This window comes from Ovis canadensis, chromosome 3, assembly GCF_042477335.2.
Source record: "Ovis canadensis isolate MfBH-ARS-UI-01 breed Bighorn chromosome 3, ARS-UI_OviCan_v2, whole genome shotgun sequence".
Taxonomy (NCBI): domain Eukaryota; kingdom Metazoa; phylum Chordata; class Mammalia; order Artiodactyla; family Bovidae; genus Ovis; species Ovis canadensis.
The window spans coordinates 221,989,718-222,014,281 of record NC_091247.1 but is presented as its reverse complement, the minus strand read 5'-3'; the positions used below and the strand labels follow the sequence as shown (position 1 = coordinate 222,014,281).

Genomic DNA, 24,564 nt, shown 5'->3' with positions numbered 1-24,564 from the left:
TGAAGAACCCTAACCTTCATCTAAGTACAAGTTTTCTACTGACAAGTCATATATTTTTCCCTGATTAACAAGTAGATCATGTATTTCAAGAGGGCCTGGGAGGCCCCAGCATCAAGTACATTGCAGGATTCTAAGTGGGGCTGTCTAGATTTGAATTCAGATCAGGCATTTTCTGTTCAGCCTGGAGCAGATCATTTAACCTTTCTGGGACTGTTTTCTTCTGCAAAATGAGAATACTGCCACCTCCTAAATTGTATAATACGGTTCCAGCAACCCACATGAAAGGCTTAGTATTGTTACTAGCACAATGCCAATAAAAATGTATGTTAAGTGAAATAGCTACAGATTTCAAAGACAGGGCTACAGCTGGATTCACTATTAAGAGTGATTACAGTTCATCAGCGATTACAGTTGGTCCTCAAACAGCACAGGTTTGAACTATGTGGGTTGACTCTATCCATGAAATTTTTTCAATGACTACCACAGTACCACAACCTGTGGTTGAACTGCAGACACACACAGGGCCATTGAAAAAAGAAATGCGCAGACTTGATTGCATGGAGGTTTAGTCCCAACCCTTTATTTTTCAAGGGTCAATTGTATTTTTTAAAAAAGAACAAACCCAAGCTGTACTTGCTACCTTCCTATTCCCAGACTAGAAATCAATACTGTCATTCTTTACAAGTCCTTTATAACTATTTCTTTTTCTGGACTTGCTGCATGGCCATGTGGAATCTTGGTTTCCTGACCAGGGATCAAACCTGCAGTGCAGGTGCAGAGTCGTAACTGGTGAACCACTAGAGAATTCGCCAGGTGGCTCAGTGGTCAAGAAAGTGCCTGTCGGTGCAGTTACGATCCCTGGGTCAGGAAGATCCTGGCAACCCACTCCAGTATTCTTGCCTGGGAAATCCCATGGAGAGAGGAGCCTGGCAGGCTACAGTTCATGGGGTCACAAAGAGTCAAACACGACCTAGTGACTGAAATGACGTCATTGTAGACTGCAAGTACATGGACCCTATCCTCTGTTGGCAGACCCGAAAGTGATTGCTGGAACTCAGGTTCTTGGACAAAGAGGAGTTTTTTACCTTTTTGGCCTTAAGGGGTCAGTCAGTATTAAATGGTGCTGCTGGCTTAGGTGAGAGAAAACATGAGGGGCAGCTTCTTTGTCCTGCTAAAATGGTCCCAGTAACTTCCAGGTATGTATCACAAGCACTTGGAAGACATTTTTTTGTTGGAATCATTTTTTTTTAATATTTAAATACAAAATGTGAGCACTGACTTTTTTTCCTTTTTAGACACATATACACACAAGTCTAACAGCCAAAATATTGGAGGAAATGAGCTCCTGCTCTGTCCTCCAGTCCCCATCTTGTGGCTGAAGCTGCCAGCCCTCCCTCCATCCTTTCCAACATACACAGAAATTCACAGTGGCTGCTTTGCAGCAGAGCTGTAATTAATGCATTTTGTATTTTATCTTGTGTGCACATCCCTCCCCAACATCTCCATTCCATTAACAGTCAGGAGCACATCCTTCTCCACGGCAATCAGTTCCCACCCCGGCAACGGAATAGTGAGATCTTCCACCAGGAGTAATTTAGTGAGGGGGGGTGGGTGGCCAGAGCTGGAGTAACCGTCTGCGTTGCTGCACTCTGGTATCAGCATTGAGGAGAGAAATAAGTCAGGACAGTGGAGGGCACAGCTGCAAGTGAGGAGTCTCCACGAGCCAATGTGGGGATAATTCCCGCCACCAGGTTTATAGAGCAATGTGCCAAAGTTTAAAAAAAAAAAAAAAATCCAATAATCAGCAGTTCAAACACTATTGAATTTTCAAACTTCTTCCCACCAAGACAGGTCAAATATAGCAGTAGCAATCTAGATTTTTCCAGGAAGTGAAGGTAGAGCCCCGGGCATTCCTCCTGACAGCCCTGTATTAGGCCCTAGAAGTATCTGGAAAAGAAAAGGAGGGGTGTAAGGCATTGTACAGACCCAAGGGTCTCATTTTCATCATACCTATCTGGGCAGACAAAGTCTATGAAAACAATGTTGCGAAAACAATGCTCAGGTACCCAAAGGGCTTGGGCCAGATCCCAACCCTGCATGGCACATTAACTGCCCTACCCAGGTGCTGAAGGAATAAACAAACTTGTGTCGCCACTACTGGCAAAAAGCCCAGGGTCTGGGCTCACCTGCCGTTGCTGCAGCTGCTGCTGTTGCTCCATCTGCAACTTCTCAGTTTCAAAGACGACCGGAAGAACCAGGATCATGAAGGAAGTGGTTCCAATCCACAAGGCTGCCCTGGAAAACCTGCACAGGGAGCATGAGCGTGAAGGCGAGACAAAGACAGACAGCTTCCCCAGGCACGAACCAGTAACCGAACCTCTCACCCTCCACACACCTACGTTTTTGAAAAACGTGTTCTACCCAACCCCTGCACCGTACTCCTGCCACAAACAGGAGGAGCAGTTCTGGGGGCTGTACGTTTAATAAGAGTCTGAACTGAGTTCTCACAATGCTGCTTTTATGACACATTATCTCACATAATCTGATCCTCACAATGACCCCCACCCGATAAGAAGCCTCACTTTACAGAAGAGAAAATCAAGACCAAGGAAGGTTAAGGTGGCACCAAGCCAAGGTCACTCAGTGGTCTAGGTGGCCTCCGACCCAGCTCTGCTGCTTCCAAAGCCCGTCTTCATTCAGGGCACCTCGATCGCGCCAGGCACATCCCAGTGTCTTGGCCCTTGTCCCTTACCTGTACATTTTTTGAGCCACGAAGAGGGAGAGATCAAAAGTGGCTCCAGCCGCGGACCGGACCCTCTCCGGGAACATCTCCGTCAGACCCCACAGTCTCTCCGATAGGGTTTCATCTAGCTGTGGTGGAAGAGGCGTGGATATGGGCCGAAGCTGCGGCGACCACCCCCCGACGCCGGGACAACCCGGTCCCAGCAGGGCCTCACCCCGCCTCCCGGAGACGCCTCCGCTAGGACCTCTCCGGGCTCCGCGAGGCGCCTTCGTCCAGATTCCGCAGCACGCCGATCCCACACCCCCACTCCCTGCCCACACCTCCCAGCCCCTCTCTGCCCTGCGGCGCTCAGTACCTCCTCGTCGTCTTCCTCCTCCAGCTCCTCCTCAGGCTTCTCGGCATCGCCTTTCGGAAGCAATTCGTCTGGGGACAGAGGCGCCCCAGGCCCGGCAGCGGCGGCAGCCATGGCTGTGGGGGGACACCGGAAACGGAAGAGAAGAGGCGAGTGCAGCGGCGAAAGCGGATAGAGCAGCTCTTCCGGGAGCCGGAGCTTGGCGGACTGGGGAAGAGCGCCGCCCTCTGGCGGATTGACTTCACCGGCTTGAAAAGGCGGACGGAAACGTGACCCAACTGGAAAACTTGTTAAGGCAGAGAGTCGGGTGTGCCCGCGGTAATTCTGTTCAGTGGGCTTAGGGTGAGCCCGGAAATCTGCGTTTTATTAATAACAAGCCTCCCAAATATCACACTTTAGTTCAGTCGCTCAGTCGTGTCCGATTCTTTGCAACCGCATTAATTGCAGCTCGCCAGACCTCCCTGTCCATCACCAACTCCCGGAGTTCACTCAAACTCATGTCCATCGAGTAGGTATATCACACTTAGGCCAACACTAGAAAGCAAAATGGCTGTCTGGGGAGGCCTTACAAATAGCTGTGAAAAGAAGAGAGGCGAAAAGCAAAGGAGAAAAGGAAAGATACAAGCATCTGAATGCAGAGTTCCAAAGAATAGCAAGAAGAGATAAGAAAGCCTTCTTCAGCGATCAGTGCAAAGAAATAGAGGAAAAGAACAGAATGGGGAAAACTAGAGATCTCTTCAAGAAAATTAGAGATATCAAGGGAACATTTCATGCAAAGATGGACTTGATAAAGGACAGAAATGGTATGGACCTAACAGAAGCAGAAGATATTAAGAGGTAGCAAGAATACACAGAAGAACTGTACAAAAAAGATCTTCACGACCCAGATAATCACGATGATGTGATCATTCATCTAGAGCCAGACATCCTGGAATGTGAAGTCAAGCGGGCCTTAGAAAGCATCACTACAAACAAAGTTAGTGGAGGTGATGGAATTCCAGTTGAGCTGTTTCAAATCCTGAAAGATGATGGTGTGAAAGTGCTGCACTCAATATGCCAGAAAATTTGGAAAACTCAGCAGTGGCCACAGGACTGGAAAAGGTCAGTTTTCATTCCAATCCCAAAGAAAGGCAATGCCAAAGAATGTCAAACTACCGCACAGTTGCACTCATCTCACAGGCTAGTAAAGTAATGCTCAAAATTCTCCAAGCCAGGCTTCAGCAATACATGAACCATGAACTACCAGATGTTCAAGCTGGTTTTAGAAAAGGCAGAGGAACCAGAGATCAAATTGCCACCATCCGCTGGATCATGGAAAAAGCAAGAGAGTTCCAGAACAACATCTATTTCTGCTTTACTGACTATGCCAAAGCCTTTGACTGTGTGGATCACAATAAACTGTGGAAAATTCTGAAAGAGATGGGAATACCAGACCACCTGACCTGCCTCTTGAGAAATCTGTATGCAGGTCAGGAAGCAATAGTTAGAACTGGACATGGAACAACAGACTGGTTCCAAATAGGAAAAGGAGTATGTCAAGGCTGTATATTGTCACCCTGCTTATTTAACTTCCTGGCTTCCCTGGTGGCTCAGAGGTTAAAGCATCTGCCTGCAATGCAGGAGACCTGGGTTCGGTCCCTGGGTCAGGAAGATCCCCTGGAGAAGGAAATGGCAACCCACTCCAGTATTCCTGCCTGGAGAATCCCATGGACGGAGGAGCCTGATGGGCTACAGTCCACGGGGTTGCAAAGAGTCGGACACGACTGAGTGACTTCACCTCACTTATTTAACTTATATGCAGAGTACATCATGAGAAATGCTGGACTAGAAGAAACACAAGCTGGAATCAAGATTGCCAGGAGAAATATCAATAACCTCAGATATGCAGATGACACCACCCTTATGGCAGAAAGTGAAGAGGAGCTAAAAAGCCTCCTGATGAAAGTGAAAGAGGAGAGTGAAAAAGTTGGCTTAACGCTCAACATTCAGAAAACAAAGATCGTGGCATCCGGTCCCATCACTTCATGGGAAATAGATGGGGAAACAGTGGAAACAGTGTCAGACTTTACTTTTTTGGGTTCCAAAATCACTGCAGATGGTGATTGCAGCCATGAAATTAAAAGACGCTTACTCCTTGGAAGAAAAGTTATGACCAACCTAGATAGCATATTCAAAAGCAGAGACATTACTTTGCTGACTAAGGTCCACCTAGTCAAGGCTATGGTTTTTCCAGTAGTCATGTATGGATGTGAGAGCTGGACTGTGAAGAAGGCTGAGCCCCGAAGAATTGATGCTTTTGAACTGTGGTGTTGGAGAAGACTCTTGAGAGTCCCTTCGACTGCAAGGAGATCCAACCAGTCCATTCTGAAGGAGATCAGCCCTGGGTGTTCTTTGGAAGGAATGTTGCTAAAGCTGAAACTCCAGTACTTTGGCCACCTCATGCAAAGAGTTGACTCATTGGAAAAGACCCTGATGCTGGGAGGGATTGGGGGCAGGAGGAGAAGGGGACAACAGAGGATGAGATGGCTGGATGGCATCACGGACTCGACGGACACGACTCTGAGTGAACTCCAGGAGTTGGTGATGGACAGGGAGGCCTGGCGTGCTGCGATTCATGGGGTCGCAAAGAGTCGGACACGACTGAGGGACTGAACTGAACTATGACTCTGTTTTAACTAGGCCTCCTTGTTGCTGTTGTTGCTTAGTTGCTAAGTCCTGTCTGACTCTGTGTGTCCAACCCCATGGTCTGCAGCACACTAGGCTTCTCTGTCCTCCACTCTCCTAGAGTTTGCTCAAATTCACGTCAATTGAGTCGATGATGCCATCCAACCATCTCATCCTCTGTTGTCCCCTTCTCCTGCCCTCAATCTTTCCCAGCATCAGGGTCTTTCCCAAAGAGTTGGCTCTTCGAGTCAGGTGGCCAAATATTGGAGCTTCAGCTTCAGCATCAATCCTTGCAATGAATATTCAGAGTTGATTTCCTTTAGGACTGACTGGTTTGGGAGACCTCCTTGGGAGACAGATTGCCTGGGGACCTCCTAGATATTCCTTCTTAATCTCATCAAGGGTCACATCTCTTTAGGAGATAGCCTTCCTTTTTTAACAAAGTTTCTATTGTTTTATTTTTGGACTTGAGCCACGTGGGATCTTAAGTTCCCAGACTAGGGATCGAACCTGTACCCTCTGCAGTGGAAGAGCAAAGACTTAACCACTGGACCCCCAGGGAAGTCTAGATAACCTTCCTTCTTAATCTTGTAAAATGCCATGATGACCCATTGATCTGGATTGTGTAAACTGTCCCTAATTGGGCCTTATGGGACTTCCTTAGTGGTCCAGTGGATACAACTCTGTGTTCCCAATACAGGAAGCCAAGGTTTGATCCCTGGTCTGAGAACTAAGACCTCACATACCGCAAATACTGAGTTGGAGTACCACAATGAAGACCCAATGCAGCCAAAATAAATAAGTATATAAAAATAAAATCTAAAAACAAAAAACCCCCACAAAACCCAGTAACAGGGGACTTCCCAGGTGGTCCAGTGGTTAAGACTGTGCTTCCACTGCGAGGGGGCAGGGCGCAGGTTCAATCCCTGATGGTGGTGATGGTTGTACAATACGGTGAATGTATTAATATGACAACTGTATGCTTTAAAAAAGATGGTAATTTTTGTGTTTTGCCACCTATAAAAACTTTTTAATTAAAAGCCAAAATGTCAGAACAAAAAAAAAATCAGAACTATCCTCCAAAAATCTCCCTTAAAGTATCGGGGGTAGGGAAGGGCATCTTCTTACCCCAACCCAAGAGTGAATTCGAGGAGGAGCTGCTGGGGAGGAAGGAGGGAAAGCGTCATTGATTATCTTAAGGAGAAATGGCTCCGTGGCAGCAAAGCAGACACATGAGGACTGATGGCAGCCCAGAGCCTCTGTTGAGGGACAAGTTGCGGGTGCCATCAAGTGAGGGGTGATGCCCCATGCTGGGTACAAGGGTGACTCTGCCATCTGGATAGAGCTGAGGTGTTCTAGAACCCTGCCCCCAGCTCCTCTTATCCTGTCCCTCAACTCTGTAGCTCCCACCTTTCCTCTCTCTTTCCGAATGTGAAACTGGCCATACGGTAGTGCCTAATTTGGTTTGGTTCGTCAGTGTGGGACATAGATCCCTTTGAGAATTTTACAGAAGTTCTAAGTACCCTCTCCCAGGAAACCATACACATCAGCCTGTATCTGTACAGTTATGCATATGGATCCCCTTATTAGGCCTCAAGCTGTAAATTTTTTTTTTTTTTTTAGCATCTCTTTATTTTTGACTGTGCCGGGTCTTCATTGCTGCTTGCAGGCTTTCTCTAGTTGTAGTGAGAGTGGGCTACTCTCTGTTGAGGTGCGCAGGCTTCCCGTTGTGGTAGCTTCTCTTGTGTGGACCACAGGCTCTAGGCTGGCTTAGTTGCCATGAGACACATGTGATCCTCCCAGAGCAGGGATGAAACCTGTGTCCCCGGCATTGGCAGGTGGATTCTTAACCACTGGACCACCAGGGAAACCCCTTCTCTGGTTTTTTGCTCTCCCTCCCTCACACCCACAGAACTTTCTATCTCAGCTCTTCAGTAACAGTTCTTCCCTAATGACACTCAGCTCACAAATTTACAAGATGGTTGCGGTGATTACAAATGATAGCAAACATTAAGTAGACAGCACTATTTACTTGGGTGCCCCCCCTCCCCAAGTAGATTTGGTCAATAACGCTTGGAGGAGGAAGCATTTTAGCCAGCATCTGATAGATGTATCTGACAAAAAAGTAAGATCTTAAAGGTATATAGCATTTTTTTCTTTTTTTTTGGCCACACTGCATGGCTTGAAGATCTTAGTTCCTTGACCAGGGATTGAACCCAGGCCCTCAGCGGTGAATGCAGAGTGCTAACCATGGAACCACCAGGGAACTCCCTAACCACAGCATTTCAGTGTGTGTGTGTGGGGGTGGGGGGTGGGGGGGGGTGGCCAAAAAGATTTATGGTAGTGAGATATGCTGATTATTTTTCCCATTTCTTACAGATTTTCACTATCCTTGACTTATCCTTTGTGCCCAAAGATAATAAACAGCACAGTCCAAGTCTCATCTGTAACAGCATTAAGGAATGTATCATGTGAACAGTGAACACTGCTTCATCAAATTGTGACACTGCTGCTGCTGCTGCTGCGTCGCTTCCGTCGTGTCCGACTCTGTGCGACCCCACAGACGGCAGCCCACCAGGCTCCCCATCCCTGGGATTCTCCAGGCAAGAACACTGGAGTGGGGTGCCATTTCCTTCTCCAATGCATGACAGTGAAAAGTGAAAGTGAAGTCATTTCAAGACTGGAAAAATGGAGATGGAAAAAGGTAGTGGCTAAGAGCTCGATCCTCATATTCTTGACTTATCCTTAGACTCAGCTCACACAACACATCCATCAGCAAACACTGGTGGCTTCACCTTCAACTCCAGCCTAGAATCTGACCACTTCTTCTAAACTGCCACATCTCTGGTCCCAGCCTTGCCCCCTCCCATCTGTTCTCACATACAGGGAAGCCAGAGGGATTTTTTTTTTTTTTTTTTGTCAAATGAAAGTCAATTGCCTGGAGAAGGAAATGGCAACCCACTCCAGTACTCTTGCCTAGAAAATCCCATGGACGAAGGAGCCTGGTGTCCATGGGGTCCCAAAGAGTCGGACACGACTGAGCGACTTCACTTCACATCGCACTAATAAAACCTTCCATTTAAAAAAAAAAAAAAAAAAAGAAAGTCAATTGGCGTTCCTCTGGTGAAACTCACCAATGGTTTACTTCCCTCCTCACCCTAAATACAAGCGCTTCCTCACTGCAGAGCTGTCCCACACAGCTGAATCCCCCTCAGGTACCAGTGGTGGTGCAGAGGAAACCAGGACCCACATCATTGGGACCATAAAACACGCCCCTCCTGATTCCAAAGCTTTCAGTCCCGGATCCTTCCCTTCTAGCTGGGTCATCTTGCTGGGCTTGTTTCTTCCTCTAAAAGCAGGGGATGATGATAACAAACTTGAAAATTTTTCATGAGAATTAGAAACATAACCCTTCTTTGGTTTATGTCCCAATAAACCTATCTCATCCTTCTCATCCTCTGCCACTTCCTTCTCCTTTTGCTTTCAGTCTTTCCTGGTTATCAGGGTCTTTTCCATTCAGTTGGCTCTTCACACTAGGTAGCCAAAGTATTGGAGCTTCACCTTCAGTTCTTCCAATGAATATCCATCTTGCTAGCCTGGAAAACTATCATAAGTCAAAATATAGTTTATACTAAATGTCTATCACTTTTGCACCATTCTAAAGTCAAAACATTGTAAGCTGAACCATCCTAAGACCACTGACCCACTGTCGACAGGTGTCTAGCATCCAGGGTGCACAGTAAATGGTTGCTAAAGACAGTGGTTGAGGAACAGGCAAACTCTCCATTGAGCCTATATTTGCACGTGAAAACGTGCAGTCTCATCCAGTATCCTTTCTCAGTGTCTTCTAAGTCTCTCCTGCACCAGGAAGGAAGATTATGGGCTGGGGCTTCTCTATCTACCCCACAGGGAGCTGGCCCTGAGGATGGACTACAGGAGGCAGCCACTCACCAGCTCCCCTCTTTCACTGTGGGCTGTGGGCTGTGGGTCACAGGCTCCCACACTTCCGCTCTGATCCCAGACCAGCTTTTGAGTTAGGTTCCTTATCTGCCAACAGGCATGCAGACTGATATGCCCTGTTCTGCAGGGCTGAGCTAAGGAGCAAGAGAGTCTAAGCAAGATCCAGAGCCCTGTCCCAGGCGGGTAACGGGCGTCCAGAAACAGCTGATCTCAGCAGCCATCCCGTCTAAAGCCCGGAGCTCCGTGTCCTGCCCCCAGGGTCTTCGCCCTGGACTTTGGAAGCTGGACTCCCTCTTGCTGACTTTGGCTGGCTCCCTCCACCAGCCAGAGAAGCCCGGCTCCCTCTAAGAGTACAAACTCCCACTTGGGGAAGCCAGCCCTCTATCCCAACCACTCAGTCCCTGCCAGGTCCAGGCGAGTCCCAATACCCGGAAAGGAGGAGGCAGGGGATCTGGGCAGAATGACCGTTTCTGCTCTAGCTCAAACCCTGCTGATGCCCAGGAAGCTGGAATGCTTCTCCTGTGATGGGGACATCCCCCCACCCCAACCTAGCGGATGGTGCACCCCAGGATTAGAACCCAGCCCCCATAACTCACTTCCTCGAAAACGGAGGCTTCTTTTTTTCACTTTGGCCACAGATTAGATAACATCATTTAATTTTAAAAAGTAGGGTAGAGAGGAAAGTAGCACAAAAATATAGTGTTGCCGTAAAAGGCTGGTGCTGGCTGCCGAGATGCTAAAGCCAGAGGAGGTTGTGAATCTGGGGGAAATTAGTGTTCTTTGAAGGAGCGAGAGGATGGGCTGGAGGGAAGAGAAACAGGACAGCCCCTCATCTGAGACCCCCCCCAACAAGAGGGCGCCATACCTCAAACACTGACATGAGGGGATGATGGGATGATCTCCGTCCCAGGAGGATGAGCCTGGGCCATGGGCATTTGGGTGTTAAGTGACTGGAGAAAACCCAAAGGCTCCCGTCACAACCAGACCTCCCCGGGGAGGTCTTCCCTGCCGTGAAGCACAGGACTGGCCTGGAATCCACTGCAGTCACCTGCCTACCCCCAACCCAAGGGGGCCGGTGCCTTCTGGCCCCATTATATGATGCTCTCTACCGGGACCTGATCCCTCCGTTTGGCTAAAAATACCCTCAACCACATTCCCCTCTTCTGATGAATGGGTTTCCCCCGTTCTCTGAACAGATGTCTTTGGGGGTCTTCATTTTCTCCGCCTGCTGACGCTCTTCAGTTCATCCAGCTCTTTCTCCATTAAGTGGGATTCAGCAGTGGTCTCCGAGAGCTGGAAGAAGAGCAGCCAAGCGTTAAGCGACACGGACGTTTCACGGCCATGACTCAGGGTGGCAAGGTCAGCCCTGTGGGCTGGGCAAGGCACCCTGGCATTTCTCTAACGTTGCCAGTGCCTCCACGATGGGAACCCCTTTGTAACTGGGCAGAGAGTAATCTCCTGATGACCCAGGGCCGCAAGAGCTTGCGCAACATTCACCATCCATTCTCTCATCACTTTTGATCACCTAGGATTGTGCGGCACTCACTGTGTTAAGGACACCAGGTTTCAGGGGATGAAAAGAGCAGATATTGGTGATTTCAAGGCTAAAGGACTAAGCTGCCTCTGAGTCATGGCTCACATAAAAATGGCTGAAAAAGAACGCCACTCCCCTCATCAGGATCCCTCAATTGTCTCTGGAGGAGAGGGTGGAAGACGCTGCAGACAGGGATGGAGAGACATAGACTCCAGAGGTCAGCTGACTGTGAAACAGAAGAGCTGTACTTCCCGAGCCAGATGCTATTTCCAGAGCTTTACTTGTATTAACTCAGTAATGAGGTGGATCCTCTTTTCGGGCCCATTTTACTGCTAAAGACACTTAGCTTCTTCACACAGAGTAGTTAAGTAACTTGTTTGAAGTCACACAGCCAGGGGCGAAGCTGGGTCAGGGACCCAGGCAGTTTAGCTACAGACACATGCTCTTAACCACGACAGGGTGCTCTCCTGCCTCTCGGCGAACCTTTACATACACCTCTAGATTCAACAGGCTGTTTTAAAAGCCACAAGAAACCGATGCCAAGAGGCAGCGTGGCTCTCCGCAGGTCTTCCCCAGGCTCTGGCTAATGGCTGCTTGCTGCAGGTCCCTGCCTAGCCAGGAGCAGACTGTCCTTCACTCCTGAATGCCTTCCAACCGCCATTCCTCCCTTTACCTTTCCTTAAATATCCCTTCCCTTGATGGGCTCCTGACTGGACAGAACGAAGCTCTCTCTCCTTTGCGGATGCCAGGCCTGGACAAGACTCTAATCTCTGTCCTTACCCTGAGGACTGTCACCGTGTTTATGTCCGTCTCTCAGTTAGACTCTGAGCCCTGGAGGGTGGGGACTGTGTCTGCCTTGGTTTCGTATCTTTGGATTCAGAGCAATGTGCCTGGGCAAGCTGGCACTCGAGAGTGTGGGCTGGCTGAAATGACTCGTTGTGAAGCCGCCCAGGGAAAGCCAAGGCATCGCCCCCTGGCCGCCCTCCTCACCATGTCCAGCAGGATGTCCACCTTCAGCCGCAAGAGGTTGTTCTCTTCTTCCAGTTGCTGGTTCCGTCTCCGCAGGCGCTGGGCCTCCCTCCGGTCCACACCTCCACTAATCCCCGTCTCTGGCAGAAGGGCACAACCAGCGGTCACCAAGCGCAGGCTGCCCTCCACCATCTTGCTGGGGCAAAATGGCAGGAAATGCAGCTCACCTGCTATCCACTGGCCATTTTCAAACTTCAGGCTCTGCCCGGCCAGGTTCATGGTGGGGGTTCCGTAGTCAAGGCCCAGTTCCACCTCCCGTGTGGACCGGTCCAACTGTGGGTGAGACATTCATGCTGGCATCAGGCAGCCAGGGTACACGGGCTTGTGCTCCAGCACCTCTTCTGCTAGCTGTGAGACCCCCTGCAGGCACTGAGTTGCATCGGACTCTTTGCGACCCCACCAACTGTAGCCTGCCAGGCTCCTCTGTCCAGGGCATTTTCCTGACAAATATTGGAGTGGGTTGCCATTTCCTCCTCCAGAGATCTTCCTGACCCAGGAATAGAACCTGGGTCTCCTGAATTGGCAGGTGGGTTCTTTACCCCTGTGCCACATGGGAATCCCAGACTATGTGACCCCCCAACAACTCATTTCTTTTTCTCTAATCATAACTCGGCACGTTTAATAATTTTTTTTTCAAATAAAGTCAGAAAATTAAATAAGGTACCAAAAAACTTTTAAACTATTAAAGAAAAGTACTGCTTTATATAATAGGTGTTTTCCAGAAAATCTATATATGCTGAAATTTGCAAACTGAATTATTTCATATCTACAGGGCACTTGGCAGTTTAAGAAGTCTCACTGTAAATTTTTCGTCAAGTGAAAAATCCTTTTTAAATGTAAGCCTGAGCCATCACTTGTTCCTATGGAGCTACATATGTCCTGGAAAAGGCATAAAATGCTAAGTCCCAATTAGTGGTAGCAGCTGTTCTTTAATGTGTTTCTCGATGTTTCTACAGCTCATTGAGCGCCCACCGTGGGCCAGGGCTGGTACTGGATATACAGAAATGAATGCAAACCCTCTACCCTGGAGGAGCTCAGAAACTGCCTTTGGAGCTGTGACAAATCCTTTTGAACGTTTTTAATGTTGGCAAAACATCATCCTTTGAGAATGAATTTGTTCTCAGACATGACTAAAAAACTGATTCCTGGCCAAGTCTTGGGAATCAACTGAAGTCAAACTGGATAAGATCGTTTGGTCCCCAAAATCATAATGAGAACGACTGTCTTTTAAGGTTCCTGAACAGCTCTGATAATAATTTTCAAATAGGAGTTAAGACATGTTTTCAGCAATAGCAATCATACAAATTAAAAGGATACCTTCCCATGAGGATGCCTCTGGAGGACCACACTTCCCATAAGAGGTCAGGCTCGAGGCTCTGTTCACACTGCACACCACGTTGATACTCACATTATGCAGGTTGGAGAGAGAGGCCGACTTCCGAGGGGGCGTCTTCTTTGGACTAAATGTACTTCCAAAGAGAGGCATCTTCAGCCTGATGAAGGAAAGGTCAATGCTCCCTTCTCCCAGGGTCAGAAAAAGTCAAGGGGTACAAAGAGTTGCATCAGTGCCCTTGTGCCCCTGTCCTGCAATCATGTAAAACACACATTCTGTCATGTGACCACTAACTATCCTGGTGACAGCTCTCCTGTGCTGAGTGCTCACGATGTGCTAGGCAGCATGCCCAGACCTTGGCAACATCTCAGTCCTTACAACTGCCCTTGGTTCAGCTCCTCTGAGTATACCTATCTGCCAGATGAGGTTTAGTACGACTAAGGGCCTAAGTGGGAACTGATATTTGAACACAGGTCTGTGTGACTAGTCTATGTCAACCACAGGCAAGTGCCTAACTAGCTGGTCTTAAGTTTCGTTAAAAACTGGCATCACTAGATTTATAGTCTAGACCAAGGCACTAGAAGGACTCTCAAGAGAGTCCTCTGGACAGCAAGGAGATCAAACCAGTCAATCCTAAAGGATATCAACCCTAAATATTCCTTGGAAGGACTGACGATGAAGCTCCAACACTTTGGCCGCCTGATGCAAAGAGCTGACTCATTGGAAAAAGACCCTGATGCTGGGAAAGACTGAGGGCAGGAAGAGAAAGGGTGACAGAGGATAAGATGGTTGGATGGCATCATCAACTCAATGGACACGAGTTTGAGCAGACTCTGGGAGATAGTGAAGGACAGGGAAGCCTGGTGTGCTATAGTTCATGGGGTCGCAAAGAGCTGGACACAACTGAGCGACCGAACAACAACAAAAGGCGTGAGATCCTCACTCCTGGACACTGGTAAGACTCACAACTGGGGCAGCAGCGTCTACACATACTCCATTATAAGGAAATAAAAGCCTTTTACTGAGAACTTGTCTTTTTGCTTTCTTATTGGTTTCTTTTTGATTAAAGAAGTTCTTAATTTTAATGGGATCTGACTTATTAAATTTTTGTTAATGATTAGTGGTTTTTATTTCAGAAATTTTTGCTTACCCTAAGGTCATGATATTTCCCCACATTAACTTTTGGAAGTTTTCTTCTTTCAGCTTTCACATTTAGGACAGCTACTCATCTGCAATTAACTTTTGTATGTGGTGAGATGCAGGGCCACGCTTCATTTCTCTCCTTGTATTGCGTGTGTGTGATTTGCTCAGTGGTGGCCAACTCTTTGCAGCCCCAGAGACTATATGCCACCAGGCTCCTCTGCCCATGGAATTCTCCAGGCAAGAATACTGGAGTGGGTTGCCATTCTCTTCTCCAGGGGATCTTCCCAACCCAGGGATTGAACCCTGGTCTCCTGCACTGCAGGCAGACTCTTTACCATATGGGTTACCAGAGAAGCCCAATTTTAATGTATAATACACAGATAGCTCAACAAGATTCCCTCTAAGAAACCATAGAATGACGATAACAATAATAAAGGCACAAAGGAGCAAAAAGAAAGCAGCAGAGCTCTCACCTTTCCTACTCCCAGGGATAAACTCTTCCTTCACCACATTATGAGATAAAACCGGTGATGAGTTTATCCTATCTAGCAAGAAACTGGCCAAAAAGAGAGGGAACTTCTCAAGACTACTTGAAACAAGGCTTTAGACCTACTATTATTAAAAAAATAACTCATAGTAGGTTTTCATCACAATTAGCAAGACATATATTCAATAAGAACACAAAGAAAAAACTTCGTACTGTTTTCAGTGATGTAGAAATTAATAGCAGTAAAATTAATGACAAAAGTTTAGAGGCTTCTTTAGAAGCTTTACAATATCCTGGAGAAGGAAATGGCAACCCACTCCAGTATTCTTGCCTGGAAAATCCCACGGACGGAGGAGCCTGTTAAGTTTAGAAGCTTCTTTAGAAGCTTTACAATATAGATATACATATATGTATAGAAGTATATGTACATATGACTTACAAATAAAATGCATAAGACATTTAGGGGTGTGTGCTCATGAGTTTTACTGGTATGTGTTTGTAATTAAAAACACAGACAGAAAAACAGACTTGTGGACACAGCGCAGGAAAGAGATGAGACAAACTGAGAGAGTAGCATGAAACATACGCATCACCATATATAAAAAAGATAACTAGTGGGAAGTTGCTATACAACACAGCTCAACCCAGTGCTCTGTGACAACCTAGAGGGTTGAGATGGGGTGGGGGGTGGGAGGGAGGTTCAAGAGAGAGGGGAACATGTGTATACTTATGGCTGATTCACAGTGTTGTGCAGAAACCAACACAACATTGTAAAGCAACAGTCCTCCAAAAAACAGCGGTAGACCCACAGCCTGAGAGATGGCATTTGGGCTGGGGCATAACACTTTAGGACTTGGACAAACCAGAATGCTTCCATCTTGATGGTGACTGGGACAGCAGTGGGGACCGAGATGCTGAAGGTCTTTGAAGCTGTGCTACTATGTCATCCAGAACACCGTGGAAGGCCCTGGCATTGTTTCTGCAGGAGGAAAGAAAAAGCATGGAAGAGGGAAGACAATTACTCTTATGACCACAGAGGGCAGAACAGGAATGAAATAGGAATATCCAGGGAGAACAGTTTTAACCCAAAAAAGAAAAGGTCGTAACAAAAACTAACTAACTAATATCACTTCTTGAGTATCCATGAGAGGTTGGACCCAATGCTAGGGACAGTTCATATATTTCTTTTATTCCTTGCAGGAATCTCATAAGGTAATTTTCCTGTCCATATCAGAAATGAGAAAACTATGGCTCGAAGAAGTTATCCAGTTTTCCCAAGGTTCATAGCCATCATCAGTTGGCTAAACATGTATACCAAATTATCCGTATATTAACAACTGGTAGGGTACATCATAAAAAGAAGCATTTTCATCCATCATGTTGGCAACATTTAAGAGATCAATAATACCCTGTTGGTGAAGATATGGAGACAAAGATACTCTTCGTGGAAATATAAGATGCTATCATCTTTTCCATTAGGCAAAACCTAGTAAAGTTTTTCAGGTGCATAGTTTTTGGCCAGCAAATCTACTTGTAAAAATTTATCCTCCAGAAAGAACTGGACATATTCACACAAATATTCTCCGTTGTTGGTAGCAGTCAAAAATAAGAAACAGTACAAAAGGTCTGCCGACGGTTGGTACAGCCAAATACATTATGGCACATTATTATAAGGGAACACTAGATCGTAAGTAAAAACAAAGAGACAGTCATCCCTGTACTTACTTGAAAAGACATCCAACACACTCTATCATTAAGAAAGCAAGTGACACCAGTCTATGTCCGATGCAGGATACAGGATGCTTGGGGCTGGTGCACGGGGATGACCCAGAGAGATGTTATGGGGAGGGAGGTGGGAGGGGGGTTTATGTTTGGGAACGCAAGTACACCCGTGGTGGATTCATGTCAATGTATGGCAAAACTAATACAGTATTGTAAAGTAAAATGAAGTAAAAAAAAAAAAAAGAATTATAAAAAAAAAGAAAGAGAAAGCAAGTCATAGGGACTTCCCTGGTGGTCTAGTGGTTAAGACTACACACTTCCAATTCAGGGGGCATGAGTTCCATCCCTGATCGGGGAACAAAGATTCTATATGCCAATGGTATGACCACAAAAAAACAAGCAAGCAACAGAACAATGTATATATTATAATCCCACATGAGAAGACAAAAAGAAAAAAAAGCAAGAATATAGGTCTCTAAATAAAAAAGATTTGGAAGGATAAACACTAAACTGCACACAGCGGTTAAATCTGGGAAAGGAAGTAGGATGGCTGACTTAACTGAATTTGCCATTTTTAAACAGATTTTTTTAATTTTAATTTTTTTTAGCTGTGTCAGGATCTTACTTTCCCAACCAGGGATGGTACCTGGGCCCCTGGCAGTGAGAGCATGGAACCCTAACCCCTGTTCTGCCATCCTAAGCCCTGAATTTGCCATTCTAAAGGTTAAAAAAACACCCCAAATGGCCAAATAGTGGCAATTTCATGTTACAATATAAAGTTATAGTAAAGAAATATGTTTGTGGATTTAATGAATTATTACAATGATAATATATTCACATGTAACTTATGAAAACAAACCAAACTAATGTACAGAACACCAGATAAGAAGCAGTCCCTGCCCCTCCAAAGCACCTGGAGACATCTGAAGAAGGAAAAATAAGCCAAGTTGTTTGTGCAAAGCCCCCACTGGCGCTAAGAACACTAAGACTAAGCATAGTACCTGGACACAACAGGTCAAGTTCTAGGCCCAGTTCTGCCTCTCAGTTGCCGGCTAAACCTAGGCCAAGCTACTTTAGTCTTCCAGGTTTTAACTTTTTGCTGACTGGGTGGACTTTTGCAGAATCTAATGCCAATGCCCGGCAATTTATTATGTAAGTGAATACATCTCTGGTCAATAACATTCAAGAAACAAAACCTCTCTGGTAAATAAGGTGTTCACAAGGGCACTTCACCCATGATCTCAATAATTCTCATAACACTTAAGCCCAAGGCCTATCATCAATATATTACAAACAAGGAAAAGGAAGGGTCTGGACTAACTTTTAAGTCAGATCCCCCCATCCACAAACAAATCTGGCTGCGACCCTGAGATTCTGGAACATGAGTGTGAACGAAGAGGTACCAGCTCTACCCCCTGGCCCCAGGCAGCCCTCTTTCCAGTGAAATTCCCTGGAGAGAGGGAGGGCTCAGCACAACGGAAGCGAATGGAGAGCATCTGGGTTCAAACCGTCGCTCTGCTGTTCACCCCCACTGGGCCCCTGCACTTACTTCTCTGGGCCCCAGGCTTCTTTATTTACAATCAGGGCTTCCCTGCTAGCTCAGTTGGTAAAGAATCTGCCTGCAAAGCAGGAGACCCCGGTTGGATTCCTGGGTTTGTAAGATCCACTGGAGAAGGGATAGGCTACCCACTCCAGTATTCCGGCCTGGCGGAAGAAGATCAAGTTGTTTCTTCCTATCTACAGATCAGGAAACTGAGGCTTAGAGAAGTTAAGTAATGCGCCTCCAGTCACGCCGTGGGAAGGCGGAGAAACTGGGCTTTAAATAAGGTCTACGCCTCTGCGCTGATGATAGTAATCACTTCTTCACTATGCAATGCTTTACCGTTTGCAATGGGCCATAAAATACAGTATTTTCTTTTAATCTAACAAGAAAGTGAGAAATCTCTAGCTTTCACCGGAATCTCAAAGACTTCAGAGTCAAGCAAGGACGTGCCACGCAGGTACATGGCCGCCTCGCAGGGCTGTTAACTAGCCGCAGAGAGCGTCCATTCGCGCGCTCTCGTTAAGTACCTTCATCGCTGACCTACGAGGGGAATTACCACCCCAATTTACAAACCAGGAAACACACTACGACAACTGCGGTGCACCGCCTGCGGAGAACCCGGCCCCCGCCCGCTGCTCCGCGCCCTCCGGTCGCTCCAGCTGCCGGGAGGCCCTGAGGAACGCCGGTGTCCCACCCTTTCTCGGACCCTCGGGCGATGCCGGGCTCAGAGACGTACCTGACGTGCCCTAAAGTCGGGGGTTCCAAGCAAACCCCCGACCTCCCGCCTGGTACCCACCAGAGGCCGAGTCAACCGCGGCCAGATCAAGAGCGGGTGTCGCCCGGCCGCCACGCGCATGCGCGGGCGCAGCCCCGCCGGATTCTACCACCGAGAGATTTGGGGGTACCCGGCGCCGGGCGGTCCCCACCGCGACTCTATGCGAAGCGCCAGAAACTCATGAGGACGGCTCTTGACATACTTAATAGACTCCACAAAGGCAGTGTCTTCTGGAGTCACTTGGCTATAGGCAAGGTGGAGAAACCGCACTCACTCTCCCCGCACACCCCTTGGTCTGGTCTCTCCCCCGCCTACGGGGACCGTCGCCATGGTAACGGCGTGCTTGCCATGCCCCGCATTGTTGTGAGAAAAGGTGCAGGTGCCGGCTGTGGCCCGCGTTGCCGGGAGAACGTCAGGACTTATAGCAGCAAAATGGGCCTCTCCCAGACGTCCCTCCTCCTCTTCCTCTTCCCAGATCACAAAACAAAGGGTACCCCTTCCTAGTGGATGTGGGGGCCAACAGGTCTCGGGTGTCCCATCCAGAACTTCACAGGGTCCCCTGAGGGCCCCGTGGCGGAATCGGCACCGCCGAGTTCCACGGATTCCGCCAGCAGTCTTCAGGTAAGATGAACAGACACACCTTGACCCTGCCTTCCCACGCCCCATCTCTCGTCGGCTTTGACGGGTAGGGGAGACTGAAGCCAGGGGCAGCTTCTCGCACCGTGAGCAGGGTGCAGAGAACTACTCGAGAAAAGACTCCAGATCTCCTAAAATCCTTATTGTGTGTGTTTGATAAACATTCCATTTGATAAACGAAGAAACTCGGGCTCATTCAAGGGATATTTACTGGGTACCTAGTGAATGCACCAGGTCATCTAACCAGTGAGGGACAGGACCCATGGGTCTCTGGGTCCAAGTGCAATTTTCTTCCAACTATACCTTACTTCATTGAAAAGGGGAAATTTCCATGTCCTGGAACCAAACTGCGTGGTCTGACCCAGCACCATCCAATGGAAACATAATGTGGGCCACATACATAATTTAGAATTTTCTCAGAGCCATATTTAAAAAAAAATTCTTTTGAAAATCAGGTGCTATTACTATGAATAATGTTTATTTTCACTCATATGTCCCAAATATGATCATTTCAACATACAATCAATAATTTTTAATTTATTCTGCTTTAGGTTTTAAATTTTAATTAACTAAAATTAAGATGTTAGGACTTCCCTGGTGGTCTAGTGACTAAGACTCCACGCTCCCAATCCAGGGGTCCCAGGTTTGATCCCTGTTCAGGGAATTAGATCCCATGTGCTGAAGCAAAGAGTTGTCATGGTGCAGCTAAAAGGTCCCATGTGCCACAAGGAAGATCAAAGATCCTGTGGGCTACAACTAAAACCCGGCACAGCCAGATAAAATAAATTTTTAAAAGATTTTAGTAGTTTGGTCGCACTAACCAAATTCCAAGGACTCAATTGTCACAGGTGGCTAGTGGCTACTGTGATGCACAGGTCTAGACTTTTCCTGTCCTTGTACTCTGTGCCCCTCTGCTTGAATGGTATTTCCCTTCCTCATTTATCTAAGTAGCTCCTGCTCTTCCTTCAAGTTGTGACACCTTGACTAGGTCGGTCTCCACTATTACATTGTCTCTCACAGCGCTGGGTCCCTCCCTTTGAAACAGCGAGTGTGCTCAGCTGCTAAATCGTGTCTGACTCCTTTGTGACCCCATGGGCTGTAGCCCACCAGGTTCCTGTGCCCATGGGATTTTCCAGGCAAGAATACTGGAGTGGGTTGCCATTTGAAGCAGTGGTCAGTTATAATTCATGCTTCCCAGGTGGCACTAGTGGTAAAGAACCCACCTGCCAATGCAGGAGACCAAAGAGACACAGGTTCAATCCCTGGGTCGGGAAGATCTCCTGGAGAAGGAAATGGCAACCCACTCCAGAATTCCTGCCTGGAGAATCCCATGGACAGAGGAGCCTGGTGGGCTACAGCCCATGGGGTCACAAAGAGTCAGACATGACTGAAAGCAGCTCAGCACTAGCACATAATTAATTAGCACCTGTCGCCTCTAGTTGACATAAGCTCCATTAGGGCAGGGATCAAGTCTGGTTTAGTTCACCATCCTGTTCCCCAGTAAGAATGAATTGCTGGTTCTGTTGGGCAGTCAGTAGGTAGTCATTTAATGACGGAAGTTTAAACTGAAGAAAAGTCTGCCTGACTGCAACCTCAGCATTGTTTTAACTTAACATGTTTAAGTTAAAACATTTAGTTTAAAGAAAGGACTTTCAAATCTCATGTGCAAGAATATGTGCTCCATGAGGGCAGAATGTTTTTTTATTCTTCCACTCATCTGCCCCTAATATACAGCACAGTCCTGGACACAGGGTAGATAGTCAATGAACTTAGTGTTCTCCCCATCCTCTTTTTATCCCCAAGTAGTGACAGTAAAAACTTATCATGCTTCAGAGAATACTTATCCTCAAATAGTATGCTGAAAGATTCAGAAAGGAACAGAGACTTTTAAATGTTTCTCTTAAGAAGCATAATATTCAGTTCTCCCATTAGACACGAGTCAGTTAGTTCAGTTGCTCAGTCGTATCCGACTCTGTGACCCCATGACCCGCAGCACGTCAGGCCTCCCTGTCCATCACCAACTCCCAGAGTCTACCCAAACTCACGTCCATTGAGTCAATGATGCCATACAACCATCTCTTCCTCTGTCGTCCCCTTCTCCTCCTGCCCTCACTCCTTCCCAGCATCAGGGTCTTTTCAAATGAGTCAGCATTTCGCATAAGGTGGCCAAAGTATTAGAGTTTCAGCTTCAACATCAGTCCTTCCAATGAAATATTAAACGAAAGCAAGAAGCTTCTTAACAGAGCCCCCCTAAGCCTGGCTTTTCAGAGAATGTGTTTAATTTTCCAGTTCATGTTGAGGCAGGAGCTTGGAAGAAAACTCAGAAGCGCTGTGTGGCTAAAGGCTAGGAGCAGAGTATTGGCCTGGGCCAACTTTTCCTACAATCCAGCTGACTTGGGGCAACCCAAATGGATAACCTCATTGGCCCAAAAAGAAATGTGATGAGTTAGAAAGGGAACTTCCCTGGTGGTCCAGTGGCTAAAACTCTGATCTCCCAATGGAGGGAGCCTGGGTTTGATCTCTGGTTGGAGAACTAGATCCCACATGCTGCAGCTAAGTGTTTGCATGTCACGACCAAAACCTCCCGCATGCTACAACTAAGACCCAGTGTACCTAAGTAAATGTGAAAAAAAAAAAAAAAAAGAAAGAATCAAATATTGACTGAATCTACTTCCTAAAGGGTAATTTGCCTAATGAAGAAAGATGCGGAAGCAAATTCTTCTAGTTCAGGATTGTAAGTGCTGTAATAGTTGCAAGCAGAATCCTGGCCTTCACGGAGAAGGTGTGGTACTAATGGCCTGGAGTAATTCAAGAAAGTTTTCTAAAGGATATATCACCTGGGCAGATTGAATGGGGGCAGCAGCATGTACAAAGGCATAGAGCACACAGCATAGCAGGGACCAGGAAGAAGCTGAGTGCAGCAGGCGTGTAGGATGGCCGGCTTGGAGGACAGAGCAGAGCAGAAGGCAGGAACCAAAGGAGAGGCAAGGAGACTGGTGAAAGGGCACCTGGTTAATTTTTTTTCATCGAACTATACCTTTTCTCTCTCTTTCCATTATGTATAAGCTTCTTGAGGGCAGATCTGAATCTTTTACTTCATTATAACCAGGCCTATACCCCAGGCCTGGACAGGGAGGACCCGCAGATGGTAGTGATAAATTCCTCCTGGCCAGTAAGCAAGGGCCTCGGAGAGCAGTCTGGCCAGCATATTCCAAATCCAGGAGGAGAAGCGGTGACGGGGCCACTGGAGAGGGAGCAGAAAGCTTCAGGTCTATCAGGAGCCTCATGCTGAGAGGATGGACCACCCACCACAGTGTCATAGAAACCCAGGATCTGAGAGCTGAAGAGGGTCCTAGCAACCTAATCCACATCTCTGACTTTATAGGCGAGGCTTAGAGAGGCAAAGAGATTTGACTGCATTTCTAGTTTGAAATCTGGCTTGCTGGATGGTCTAGAGCCCCAGTCTTTTCAGCACTCTGGTCTCCTTTGGGCTTCCCAGGTGGCTCAGTGGTAAAGAATTCACCTGCCAATCCAGGAGACGAGGGTTCGACCCCTGGGTTGGGAAGATCCCCTAGAGAAGAAAATGGCAACCTACTTCACTATTCTTGCCTGGGAAATCCCATGGACAGAGGATCTTGGCAGGCTCCAATTCATGGGGTCACAAAAGAGTCTGACATGACTTAGTGACTAAACAACAACAACAGTGTCCTTTTGTTTATTTGTTTGGCCTTGCTGTGTTGCTTTCAGGATCTTAGTTCCCCAACCCGGGGTTGAACTTGGGCCTCTGGTAGTGAGAGCATTGAGACCTAACCCCTGGACCACCAGGGAATTTCCTAGTCTCTTTATTTTAAAATTAGGATAATTTTCATCAGAGGGTGATGGTGGGGATCGGCAGGCAGAAAGCAAAAGTGTATATCCCTTGAAGTTTTCAGTTAGAAACGTGGTACATATATACAGTGGAATATACAACACCCCTAAGATAAAAAATATGGTGGCGCAGTGGTAGAGAATCTACCTGCTAAGGCAGGAAATGCAGTAGACTCAGGTTCGATCCCTGGGTCAGGAAGATCCCCTGGAAAAGGAAATGGTAACCCACTCCAATATTCTTGCCTGGAGAATCCCATGGGCAGAGGAGCCTGGCAGGCCTTAGTCCATGCGGTCACAAAGAGTCAAACGTGACTGAAGCGACTTAGCACGCACGCTCCAGGCATCTTGTGTTCAGCCTGAGGTTACAATGCTGCACCTGTTGTGGGCACCTCAGTTCCTGCACAACTCAAAGGTTGTGTGTATCTCTTGAGAAGCATGCACATACGCGTATGTAAAATAGAGAACTAATAGGGATCTACTGTGCAGCACAGGGAACTCTGCTTAATACTCTGTAACGACCTATATGAGAAAAGAATCTAAAAAAGAACAGATAGAAAACCGATTCACTTTGCTGTACGGCAGAAACTAACACAACATTGTAAATCAACTCTATTCCAATAAAAGCAAAAGAAGCAAAGGGAAAAAAAAGAATGGGTTTCTCTAACAAGTCTTTATTCCCCATGTTGTATGCGGCGTGTGCCTCGCCATCAGCCCTGCTTGCGAGATGAACATGGTTGAGCTTTCTAAGTTGGTTCTGTGCTTATTTCTGATTTCCA

General features: G+C 47.1%; 2 protein-coding genes across 8 annotated transcripts; both read right to left on the bottom strand.

The window, feature by feature from the left end:
- Positions 1-1,223: 1,223 nt before the first annotated feature.
- TOMM22 (translocase of outer mitochondrial membrane 22) lies at positions 1,224-9,953 on the bottom strand. The gene is made up of 5 exons (XM_069586025.1): positions 9,711-9,953; positions 3,099-3,343; positions 2,753-2,871; positions 2,187-2,304; positions 1,224-1,947 (listed from the first exon to the last, which is right to left on the bottom strand). The coding sequence occupies exons 2-5, from the start codon at positions 3,207-3,209 to the stop codon at positions 1,873-1,875; spliced, it is 423 nt and encodes a 140-aa protein (XP_069442126.1). The 5' UTR covers positions 3,210-3,343; positions 9,711-9,953; the 3' UTR covers positions 1,224-1,872.
- Positions 8,869-19,680, bottom strand: CBY1 (chibby 1, beta catenin antagonist). 7 transcript variants are annotated; one of them, XM_069586029.1, is made up of 7 exons: positions 19,247-19,385; positions 16,109-16,224; positions 14,260-14,364; positions 13,691-13,811; positions 12,450-12,555; positions 12,244-12,362; positions 8,869-11,012 (listed from the first exon to the last, which is right to left on the bottom strand). In XM_069586029.1, exons 4-7 carry the CDS (start codon positions 13,766-13,768, stop codon positions 10,932-10,934), a joined length of 384 nt encoding a protein of 127 aa, XP_069442130.1. In that variant the 5' UTR covers positions 13,769-13,811; positions 14,260-14,364; positions 16,109-16,224; positions 19,247-19,385; the 3' UTR covers positions 8,869-10,931. The 7 variants fall into 7 exon arrangements, with proteins under 7 accessions (XP_069442130.1, XP_069442128.1, XP_069442134.1 ...); XM_069586027.1 differs by lacking the exon at positions 14,260-14,364 and having other exon boundaries at positions 13,691-13,775; XM_069586033.1 differs by lacking the exon at positions 16,109-16,224 and having other exon boundaries at positions 19,307-19,382.
- Between the last annotated feature and the right edge of the window lie 4,884 nt (positions 19,681-24,564).

Excerpts from the sequence above, each read along its gene's own strand:
- TOMM22 (XM_069586025.1), bottom strand. The coding sequence starts at position 3,209 with ATGGCTGCCGCCGCTGCCGGGCCTGGGGCGCCTCTGTCCCCAGACGAA. Across the intron at positions 2,872-3,098 it reads AGGAGGAAGACGACGAGGAG|CTAGATGAAACCCTATCGGA; the intron begins GTACTGAGCGCC and ends CTTCCACCACAG. Across the intron at positions 1,948-2,186 it reads AGCAGCTGCAGCAACGGCAG|ATACTTCTAGGGCCTAATAC; the intron begins GTGAGCCCAGAC and ends TTTCTTTTCCAG.
- CBY1 (XM_069586028.1), bottom strand. The coding sequence starts at position 14,791 with ATGTGGGGAAATATCATGACCTTAGG. Across the intron at positions 13,776-14,765 it reads GGAAATATCATGACCTTAGG|GCTGAAGATGCCTCTCTTTG; the intron begins GTAAGCAAAAAT and ends TTCCTTCATCAG. Across the intron at positions 11,013-12,243 it reads TGGACATCCTGCTGGACATG|CTCTCGGAGACCACTGCTGA; the intron begins GTGAGGAGGGCG and ends CTCTTCTTCCAG.